We start from the raw sequence: 12,350 nt of genomic DNA on the forward strand, positions 1-12,350 counted from the left end.
GTATGGTACTGGCATAAAAACAGAAATATAGACCAATGGAACAGGATAGAAAGCCCAGAGATAAACCCATGCACATATGGTCACCTTATTTCTGATAAGGGAGGCAAGAATATACAATGGAGAAAAGACAGCCTCTTCAGTAAGTGGTGCTGGGAAAACTGGACAGCTACATGTAAAAGAATGAAATTAGAACACTCCCTAACACCATACACAAAAATAAACTCAAAATGGATTAAAGACCTAAATGTAAGGCCAGACACTATCAAACTCTTAGAGGAAAACATAGGCAGAACACTCTATGACATAAATCATAGCAAGGTCCTTTTTGACCCACCTCCTAGAGAAATGGAAATAAAAACAAAAATAAACACATGGGACCTAATGAAACTTAAAAGCTTCTGCACAGCAAAGGAAACCATAAACAAGATGAAAACACAACCTTCAGAATGGGAGAAAATATTTGCCAATGAAGCAACCGACAAAGGATTAATCTCCAAAATTTACAAGCAGCTCATGCAGCTCAATATCAAAGAAAACCAAACAACCCAAATGCAAAAATGGGCAGAAGACCTAAATAGACATTTCTCCAAAGAAGATATACAGATTGCCAACAAACACATGAAAGAATGCTCAACATCACTAATCATTAGAGAAATTCAAATCAAAACTACAATGAGGTATCACCTCACACCAGTCAGAATGGCCATCATCAGAAAATCTGCAAACAATAAATGCTGGAGAGGGTGTGGAGAAAAGGGAACACTCTTGCACTGTTGGTGGGAATATAAATTGATATAGCCCCTATGGAGAACAGTATAGAGGTTCCTTAAAAAACTAAAAATAGAACTACCATACGACCCAGCAATCCCACTACTGGGCATATACTCTGAGAAAACCATAATTCAAAAATAGTCATGTACCACAATGTTCATTGCAGCTCTATTTACAATAGCCAGGACATAGAAGTGACCTAAGTGTGCATCGACAGATGAATGGATAAAGAAGATGTGACACATATATACAATGGAATACTACTCAGGCATAAAAAGAAACGAAATTGGGTTATTTGTAGTGAGGTGGATGGACCTAGAGTCTGTCATACAGAGTGAAGTACGTCAGAAAGAGAAAAACAAATACCGTATGCTAACACATATACATGGAATCTAAAAAAAAAAAAAGGTTCTGAAGAACCTAGGGGCAGGACAGGAATAAAGATGGAGACGTAGAGAATGCACTTGATGACACGGGGAGGGGGAAGGGTAAACTGGGACGAAGTGAGAGAGTTGGCATGGACATATATACACTACCAAACGTAAAACAGATAGCTAGTGGGAAGCAGCCACATAGCACAGAGAGATCAGCTCGGTGCTTGGTGACCACCTAGAGGGGTGGGATAGGGAGGGTGGGAGGGAGATGCAAGAGGGAGGAGATATGGGAATATATGTATACATATAGCTGATTCACTTTGTTATAAAGGAGAAACTAACACACCATTGTAAAGCAATTATACTCCAATAAAGATGTTAAAAAAAAATCCAAACACGTTATTTTGTGGATATTGACAAACTGATTCTAAAGTTTATAAAGAGAGGGAAAAGACCCAGAATGGCCAACTCAATATTGAAAGAGAAGAATAAAGTTGGAGGACTGATGCTACCTGACTTCAAGACTTAACAGAAAGCTGTAGTAACTAAGAGAGTGTGGTGTTGGTGAAAGAATAGACAAATAGATCAATGGAATAGATTAGATAGCTCAGAAATAGACCCCCATAAATATAGTCAACTGATCTTTGACAAAGGAGCAAAGGCAATACAATGCAGCAAAAACAGACTCTTTAACAAATGTGCTGGAACAACGGGACATCACAAAGATTAACTCAAAATGGATCACAGACCCAAATGAAAAATGCAAAACTATAAACCGCCTAGAAGATAACATAAGAGAAAATGTAGGTGACCTTGAGTATGGTGATGACTTTTTAGACACAACACCAAAGGCATGACCCATGAAAGCAATAATTGATAACCTGGACTTAATTAAAAGAGAAACTTCTCTGTGAAAGACAAGGTCAAGAAGAAAAGCCACAAACTGAGAGAAAGTATTTGCAAAGGACACATCTGATAAAGGACTGTTATCAAAAATATATAATTAACTCTTAAAACTCAACAATAAGAAAATGAACAACCCATTTGGACTAAAGACCTGAACAGACACCTCGCCAAAGATATACTAATGACAAGTAAGCATATGAAAAGATTTCAACATCATATATCATTAGGGAATTGCAAATTAAAACAAGAATGCGATATCACTAGAAACATATCAGAACTGCCGAAATTCAGAACAATGACAGCATCAAGGACTGGTGAGGATGTGGTGCAAACAAGAACTCTCCTTCATTGCTGGTGGGAATGCAAAATGGTACAGACACTTTGGGAGGTAGTTTGGCAGTTTCTCACAAAACTAAACATACTTTTAGGATATGATCCAGCAATCATGCTCCTTGGTATTTACCCAAATGAGCTAAAAACTTTGTCCACACAAAAACCTGCACATGAATGTTTACAGCAGCTTTATTCATAATTGCCAAAACTTGGAAGCAACCACAATGCTCTTTAGTGGTTATCTAACCACGGATATACTGTGGTGCATCCAGAAAATGGAATAATAAATGGCACTAAAAAGAAATGAGCTATCAAGCCACAAAAAGACATGCAGGAAAAGTAAATGCATATTACTAAGTAAAAATAATCATTTTGAAAATGCTGCATACTTTATGATCCCAACTATATGCCAGTCTGGAAAGGGAAAAACTATGGAGTCAGTATAAAAGATCAGTGGCTGGGCTTCCCTGGTGGCGCAGTGGTTGAGAGTCCGCCTGCCAATGCAGGGGACGTGGGTTCCCGCCCCGGTCCGGGAGGATCCCACATGCCGCGGAGCGGCTGGGCCCGTGAGCCATGGCCGCTGAGCCTGCGCGTCCGGAGCCTGTGCTCCGCAACGGGAGAGGCCACAACAGTGAGAGGCCCGCGTACCGCAAAAAAAAAAAAAAAAAAAAAAAAAAAGATCAGTGGTAACCAGGAATTTGGGGGGAGGCAAGGATGAATAGCTTCAGCACAGAGGATATTAAGTTACCTGAAACTATTCTGTATGATACTACAATGGTGAACACATACATTTTATATATTTCTCCAAAACCATAGAATGGATACCAAGAGTGAACTCTAATGCAAATTATGAACTTTGGGTGATGATGATGTATTCAGCTACTGTAACACAAATGTACCCCTAGGGTGCGGGATGTAGATGGTGGGGGAGACAGTGTGTATATGGGCACAGGCAGTATTTGGGAACTCTGTACTTCCTGCTCAATTTTACTATGAACCTAAAACTGATCTAAAAATTAAAGTTTATTAATTGAAAAAAATAAGACACATAGGGAAACCTAGGTTAAATTTAATTATTTATGGTTATTGCATATTTTTCAAGATCACAAAATCATAAAATCTACTTCAAAGTGTTTAATAAGAAATTTTTCATTCATTCAACAAACATTTATTGAGTTCCTTCCATGTTCTAGGCTTATGACTATTGTAAAAAATGAAATTCCACTAATCTCTATTGTTTATACTCCAAATTTATGGAAATATTTGTAGTTTATTCCCTTTTTGACTCCTAACAGAGTATAGATGAACACCTCTGTACTACTATCTTCTATGCCTTCTACTTTCTTCAACCCTGATTTGTATACAAATCCCTTATATCTATTTCCTAACTACCTACTGTCTGAAGCTGATCTCATTATATTCTGCAAATCAGTCCCATCCATCAGTCCATTTCTATCAGTTCTACTGTTATGGGTTGAATCTGTCTTCCTAAAAAAGATACTTTGCAGCCCTCAGAATGTGACCTTATTTGGAAATATGATCTTTACAGAGGTAATCAAGTTAAAATGAGGTAACTGGGGTGGGCTTATAGATTTCTATGACTGGTGTCCTTATGGAAAGGGGAAATTTGGACACAGAGACAGACATGCACACAGGGAAAATGTCACGTGAACAGGAAGACAGAGATCGGGGTGATGCATCTTCAAGCCAAGGAATGCCAAAGATGGCCAGCAAACCACCAGAAGCTGGAGAGAGGTCTGGAACAGATTCTCCCTCAGAGCCCTCAGAAGGAACCAACCCTGCCAGAGCCTTGATCTCAGATTTCTAGCCTCCAGAACTGTGAGACGATAGACTTCTGTTGTTTAAGCAACTCAGTTTGTGGTTCTTGTTATAGCAGCCCTAGCAAACTAATAAAATCACCAACCTTACATTCTCCCAGATTAGAAAACCTAGGCTCATTCTGAATCCTTTGCTTTCTTCATCATTTATATTCAATCTAGCACCAAAGACTTTAGTTTATTCCACCAAAATGACTCCTAGCATCTTTAATGTCAGACTCTCTGTTACCTCTTTTTCTTCTATCATTTTTCTCATTTCCTGTTGCCTTCACTAGTCCCAATCGTCATCATTTTATATCTCAATTCCTATAAAAGTCTCTGGTTTGTCTCTATCAATCCAAACTTATCTCCTAAAATATACAATTCATGTTGCTTTTATCATAAAAGTGCCATGGTTGAAAGACATGCTTATAGTGACATATTGCCTACTATGCTAAGTCTAAGCTTGGCATTCATGTCCCCTAAGGTCTAGGCTCATCTTGCCCACTCAATCTTTTATACCCCTAATCACATCATTCTTATTTCCCTCTTTGAGCCCTGCTCCTTCTCCCTCTCTGCATCAAGATGCTTTCTTACTTTCTTGGCTTTCATCCAAACCTGTTCATCTTTCAAGGCCTTGATCAATTTTCACTGACTGCGACTACTCTGGCCCACACTATCTCTTGCCCTGGCTGCATTCTAATCAGTACCTTCCAGGTTAGCACCAAGTGGTATTTCTTACATTTTATGTATATTTACATATATTATATCTTTATTTCTATCAGCTGATAGGATATAATGCTTGTTAACTAACTGATCAAACTCCTAAAGTGGGAATAATGGGAGGTAGGAGGAGAGAAGGAAGGAGGTTGGATACCAGTGGAAGAGAAAACTTTGGCTAGAACAGTGGAGAATTAGTCTAAGTCAATGTTTACCAAATGTGCTCCCTGGACCACGATCATATAATTCATTTAGGATGGCTGATAAAATTTAGATTCCCAAACCCTATTACAGGCCTATTGAAGCAGACTCTATAGCACAGAAATCTGAATTTTAAAAAGTAACCCAATGATTCTTATATATATATATATACATACCAAATCTGAAAACCACCAATTTAAGTGAAGAAGGCAGAAGATAGATGCTGAAAGGGAACAGCTATCCTTATGTTTACTGGGTACATGTACTTTCCATCATGGTTAACAATAGAATGAAGTAGTTTCACACTATCATGATTTGCTTTGATGTGATTCTCCCTCTTCAACACATTGCTTTGAGCACAGCGGTCTTTTCTTCCATGGCAAGAGTATTTCCAGTTCTGAATCACAAATATGGGCTAGCTACCATAGAGAATCTCACAGAACAGAAATTTTGTGGCACTTCAAGGAAAGGTAACAGACTGCTAGCTTTGACTCAGACTGGGAAGTATATTTACTCAAAAACATGCTATAGGCTCCTGAAATTCAAATTTGGTAGCATGGAGACAGAGAAAAAAAACCTTTGATATCTAGTTGCTTAAGCTTTTCATTGGAACCAAGTGATAACTAAAACATGTAGCTGATTTAGATAAAAACTGAGGACCTGCTCACCGGCTCACACTGAGCAGGATTTCTGCAGTTGAGTACTACAGACATGCAATAACAAAATTAGATACGATCAAGGGGAAGAAAAATGCACAGAAGTCCTTGAATTAAAATGAATTGAAACCTTCTGGGAGAAAAGCTATTTGGTAAGCTCCATTAAGTCCATTGTACATAGCTTTATTTGACAAAGCAGCATCCTGGCATGTGGAACAGGAAAGAAAATAGCTATAAGATGATCTGTCAGGGAGTTTCCAGTCTCTAAACAAATAAGATTCTGTGCAGTAGCCAATACAGCTTTTAACTCAAAAGAGATACAGAAGCAAAATGCAATTATATAACCCTAGTAAGTACATTCAATCTGAATCTCCCATATACCCCTCTCCTCCCCCAATAATTCCTCAAACTCAGCAACTTATCAAGTGGATGCTCAAAATTACGGTTGCATTCATTTCAGGGTAACAGTGGATTTATACTGTATACAATACTGCAGATACTGAGGTGGAGACAATCCTACAAATCAAAGATTAATCAGCTATAAAATATCCTGGCTAAACACTTAAATAATTTGAATAGCTCAATTATTATTAAATTTTTTGTTTATCTTGGCTATAAGTTTATAGTATGTGTCTGCAGTTATTAGTTTGCTGTTCTGAAAATATTAACTATTCACTGATTACAAAGGGTTTATTTAATATATATGGAGGTTTATATGTTTAGGGATCTAACATATGGCAAAAATAGAGGAAATTCAGATGTAACAGCTAATGAATGCTTTTAAAAAATCCTGACTCGGTGATTTTCCTTCCTTAAGAGTTTTTGTTCATGGAGTGAAGATTCTGGGATCCCTCAAGTGGCTAGAGCTGCTCACTTCAATATGCAAGTACAGGAACCAATAAATTCTGATTTGCATTATAATCAATCTGTTTTCTATCTGTCTCTCTCACACAGACACTCACAGAGACACAGACACACAGACACACAGACACACACACAGACACACACACACACAGTGGGGGCAGTATACTACCATATCTCCAATGTCTAGCACAGGGCTGGGAATGTAATAGTTATTAAAGGAGTGAACGAATTCACTTAACCATTACAAAATCTTTGTTAGACAGTTTTTATAATGTATTTCTTATAAGTGTGGAAGCTGAGGCTCACTGAGGAAGAAGTCCTTTCTATGTCAAGAAAGGCAGAGCTTGGACTAGAACTCAGGTGTCCTGACTTTAGGTCTAGTGTTTTTGTCCACCGTGCTTTACTGACTGCTAAGATTGTATAGAATGGTTTACCTGAAAACACTCATCTTTTAGCTGATGTTTTAATCTCTCCCACGGTAACCCCCCTCCAAGATGATTTGTTATGAAATTAAAGGGTGGTGTGTTATACTGTTCAACAGGTTTGCCATTTTAGTTCCACTGGGGACCCATACCATGGCTATCGTCTCACAGTGAGGTCCTGACTAGACTAGGTAAGAGCAAAAGCCTTTACCCAGACAACTGTTTGTAGACCCCTATTTGGTTCCTAATAAACCTCCAGGTAACCACAACGGAAGGCAGCAGATAGGTAGACTCATATATTGTAGATATTTCCACTTAGTTTGTAGATTCTCTCTTTTTTTAAAAATAAATTTATTTATTTATTTGTTTTTATTTTTGGCTGTGTTGGGTCTTTGTTGCTGTGCGCGGGTTTTCTCCAGTTGCGGCGAGTAGGGGCTACTCTTCTTTGTGGTGCACAGACCTCTCATTGTGTGGCTTCTCTTGTTGCAGAGCACGGGCTCTAGGCATGCGGGCTTCAGTAGTTGTGGCATGCGGGCTCAGTAGTTGTGGCTCGTGGGCTCTAGAGCTCAGGCTCAGTAGTTGTGGTGCATGGGCTTAGTTGCTCCGGGGCAGGTGGGATCTTCCCAGGCCAGGGCTCGAACCCATGTCTCCTGCATTGGCAGGAGGATTCTTAACCACTGAGCCACCAGGGAAGCCCTAGGTTCTCTTTTAACTTTGTGATTTTTAAAGAGAAATATTTAATTTTTATGCAGATACATTTATCAAAAATATCCTTTAAGATTTCTATCTTTGGAGATCTTCATCCCAAATCATATAACCATCTCCTACATTTTCCAACATTTCTTTTGCTATATATGTATTTTGTCATTTGAATCTTCAATCCATCTGTTATTAATTTTGGTGTAAAGTATAAGTGATGTAGGGATCGAACTTTTTTCCTAAAAGTTTGGCTAGTTACCTATTTATACATAAACTGTCTTATGGTTTCTACTGTAGAACATATTATTAATAAGTCCAAGCCAAATATAGAACAATATCACCTAAATGTCCAATTCTCCTAGGAAGAGAAAGTCCACTTTTAGTCAGGTACTATGATGAAAGATGGCAGTAAACTAAGACCACAGTAAGTCCTGTAGCCACAGGGTTGACATTCAGCCAGTGTGTACTTATATGGCCTTACCAATTGTCTCTAGCTGCTTCCAGTCTGATGGGTTTGTGCCCATACCTTACCGGTTGTTAATGGTTTTAAAATATCATCCCATCCAGTAGGTGTTAGTTAAATAAAGCAAAGCAGAATAATCTTTACCTGATTCCTCAGTTTCTTTTGTTTCTGTTGTTTCTTCTATTTCATCATCAGACATCTCCATTTCTTCTTCTCGCCTGATTCCCATTAATTCATCATTATGTATGTTGCGAATTTCCTAAGGTTAAAAGGTATGCTCTTTAGGTGGGAAAGCCTTGAAAATGTTGAGGAAATAAACAGAATTGAGGACTAGGTAAAGCAGGGTCTTTTTAAACGTATAACAAAACTTCAGAGTAGTCTTAAGGCAAAGGCAAAGGCAAAGGCAAAGGAAATGGCAAAGGCAAAGGGGCATGTTGAGGCTGAGGACAGTCTCAATACACAAAGCAAACTTTGTACACTCTGTCCTGCATAAGCTTTCTTTCCATACCCAGAGCTCTAGCAGCCGATGATTCTTGTATCCCTCCCATTTTAGAGAGTACCGTTGACCATGAAATACCTTCCACCTCTTACATGGATTTCTGGACTTTCCCTTAAGGTTCTGCCATGTTCACCTTCCCATGTCAAATCCTTTGATCTTGCTGCTTTCTATCCTCTTCTCTCTCCCTTTACAGTCTTACTCAACAGAACTCTTAATCAAACATTTGCAGGTTTAGTAGTTAGAGTAAAAATGAGCTGTCAGGGCTGAACTCCTACCAGATCAACCCTTCCATGGATAATATCTATATTCTGTGAACAAAACAACAAACCAAACCAAATCCCTAACTACTTGATGGCATTGGAGAATGAACAAAAACAGGCATATTCTGAAGAGGAGCTGACACGTGGAAGAAGGGTGTGGGTCTTCCAGTTTTAAAGAGACTTTTAGTCTGAGAGCAGACAACAGCTAGCACCTCATATGGTGGCTAAATTTTAGATAGAAAATCCAAAGTCTTCATATCCTAAAGAAATAAAGGAGAGAGTTCAGGGCAACCACTGGAAGCCAATGGAAAGTGAGGAGGGGATCCCAGAAAGTAGATAGTCAAAGAGAGAGGGATCCAAATTCTGTGTATAAGAACTGTACAGGGCTTCCCTGGTGGCGCAGTGGTTGAGAGTCCGCCTGCCGATGCAGGGGACATGGGTTCGTGCCCCGGTCCGGGAAGATCCCACATGCCGCGGAGCAGCTGGGCCCGTGAGCCATGGCCACTGAGCCTGCGCATCCAGAGCCTGAGCTCCGCAATGGGAGAGGCCACAACAGTGAGAAGCCCGCGTACCACAAAATAAATAAATAAAAAATAAAGAACTGTACAAATTTCTGCATGACCCTTGAACCATGAAAGCACATGGCAGATTCCAAACAACCCAGTTAAGGCTAAAAAACTGAACTGAGATTTGAGTTGCCATCTAAGAGAGACAATTTCTAGCTTAAATTCAATGAAGTAAATTGACCATTAAAACAAAAGAAAACAAAATCAACATTCTTTGAAAGAATATAACAGAATCCAAAGACTTAAAAGCAAAATATTCACAATAAGTAGGTAAAGCCCCCAGTTAATTGACATACCTACAAGAACTAGGTTGAGATGACCCATTTTCAAGAGAAAAGACAATCAACAGAAACCAAGCTTGAAATGAACTAGATATGGAAATGAGCAGAACAAGGAGTTAAAGCAGCTATCATAACTATCTCAATGATGTAAAGGAAATATGTTAATAATGAATGAAAAGATAGGAAATCTTAGCAGAGAAATAGAAACTTCGGATGAGCTTAACAGTAGAATAGAGATGACAGTATACAGAGAAAGCTTAAAGAGAGAACAATACAAATTTATCAAATCTGAAGAACAGAGAAACTAACTGGAATCACAGAAAGAGAGGAGAGATTAAATGATTCAAAATATTTGAAGAAAAAATAGTTGAGGATTTCTTAAATTTGATGAAATATATTAATCTATATATTCAAAGAACTCAGTGGACCCCAAGCAGAATATGTGTGGAAAAACAGTATGTCTAGGAACACCATAGTCAAGCTGCTGAAAATGAAACATAAAGAGAAACTCTAACTCTTTAGTTAACTAAATTTATTGTGACAATCATTTCACAATACATGTAAGTCAAGTCATTATGCTGTACACCTTAAACTTATACAGTGCTGTATATCAATTATATATCAAAAAAACTGGGGGAAAAAAGAGAAACTTTTAAAAGCAGCCAGAAAAAACCAACATATTATAAACAGGGGAAAAACAATTTGAATGCTTTGATTTCTTTCAGAAACAATAAAGACCAGAAGTTAGGGAAACAATTCTTTAAAGTGCAAGAATAAATAAAAAATATCTATTTATTCAGAATTCTATATTCAGAGAAAAATTCTTTCAAGAATGGAGATGAGATAAATATATTTTCAGACAAATGTAAATGCGAGTATTTGTCACCCGAAGACTTGCACTATAAGAAAAGCTGAAGAAAGTTCTTCAGGCTGAAGGGAAATGCTACCAGATGTAAACACAGATCTGCAGAAAGGCATGAAGAACATCGGAAATGATTGAGATCACACTGGAAAAGTCACTTTTTCAAAAAAAATCAAGCATGAGAACTCCATTTTAGAACAGCTTGCAATCATTTAAAGGCCACTTGATGCCTGTCAGAGGCTCCTCAGCAGTGAGCTGAGAATTCCTTGCCTAGGTTAGCTGCACTTGGGCCATAATACAAAAAATGTGCAAAGCCGTCTGGTGACAATTGCCTCCATTTAGGGAGATTATAAGTATTTTAAATGGATTTCTTAATAATTAATGCTACAGTTAATCACTATCTCAACTAATATTCTCCTTTTTTATTCCTTTTATCAGGAAAAATAATGATTTCTATATCAAGTTTACACTAAACATAAATAAAAGTACCTATTAAAAAGTGAGCTATTCAGTGTTATCACTGAGAGTTAAGAAGTAAAGGAAAAATAGAAGAAATAGAAAATAGAAATACTACCATAGGATCCCTCAATGTGCTGCAGAGGCATTACTTAAAATAGAAGAAAATAATGACTTGTTTGAGAAAAATGAACTTTAAAGGACTGTGTCAAGAGAGACATTTGCTATGTCTTACTGCACAGAGAACAATAAAGGAATTGCCATTTCTAAGAATTCATTCTTTCTCAGGAGTCTGGATTTCAGTTATCAAAGAGCTGTTACTGGAAAGGTGATCATAATGAGGTTTGACACTGGCATATTCAAATATTGTACAACTTACTTCATCAGGAAAAGTCGTGGCTCTCCTAGCTGCCTAACAAAAATGTAGACTGTCAGAGGGTATAAGCAGAGACCAACTCTCAATTCACAGACATGTTGTCTAACTCTGGAAAAGTTATTGTGTTTCTCAGAAGAGTAAATTGTGTTCCTTCTAGGGAAATGTCCCAGGGCCGGAAGATCTAACTGATAGCTAAGACACACTCTGTAGCTGCTCAGCATCCGCAAAGCATCTTTTCTGCTTCCAGCTGGGCAAGGAAGCGTAATCTCTTCTTAGAACTATAAAATGTTCAATAACTAAGTAATACAGCTTATCTAGAGACCTTTCACATCTTCAAAAAATCCCTAGAAAAATAACGGACCTATGGGCAAATTTTACCTCAATGCCTCAAAATACTTCAGAAACAAGAGTTACCAGTTCTTTTAGCTGATAATGAAATGAGGGTAAGAAAAACTAAGGAGAAGCTTGCTATAAGTATTCAGTCAGGAAGGCAAAGTGGCAGAGCCTAGAGCCCTCTAACTAGACAATCCTTCTTAGCTACAAAGAAACTAAGGTCCGTACCATTACTTTTTCTGTAAATATCGATACTAAGTCACATGAATGGAGATAAGGCACAGAGAACAATAGAGGCTATAGGATACTATACTGCAATAAACTTAAGGTGAGCATTCAGTAAATGACACTACCTCTAAGTAAAGCAAGTGAGATTTTAATTCTTTGAAAAGTAAAGCACTTGATATCTAAGATGCCTATTTTCTATATTCTCTGGTGGATCAAAAAAGCTCTACTTTTGGAATCAAATCCTAACAGATACCTTCAGAGTG

At 38.0% G+C, this 12,350-nt stretch overlaps 1 protein-coding gene across 19 annotated transcripts in view; it reads right to left on the bottom strand.

Moving 5' to 3' along the window:
- Window positions 1–12,350, bottom strand: part of ENOX2 (ecto-NOX disulfide-thiol exchanger 2) — a 281,454-nt gene that overhangs the window by 20,979 nt on the left and 248,125 nt on the right. For all 19 annotated transcript variants that reach the window (XM_082609143.1, XM_082609153.1, XM_082609141.1 and 16 more), the window contains one exon: window positions 8,371–8,485. In XM_082609143.1, the coding sequence (XP_082465269.1) occupies window positions 8,371–8,485 (115 nt within the window). The remainder of the gene's footprint in view (window positions 1–8,370; window positions 8,486–12,350) is intronic.

The sequence above is a fragment of the Mesoplodon mirus genome (assembly GCF_964341445.2).
Source record: "Mesoplodon mirus genome assembly, chromosome: X".
Classification (NCBI taxonomy): Eukaryota; Metazoa; Chordata; class Mammalia; order Artiodactyla; family Ziphiidae; genus Mesoplodon; species Mesoplodon mirus.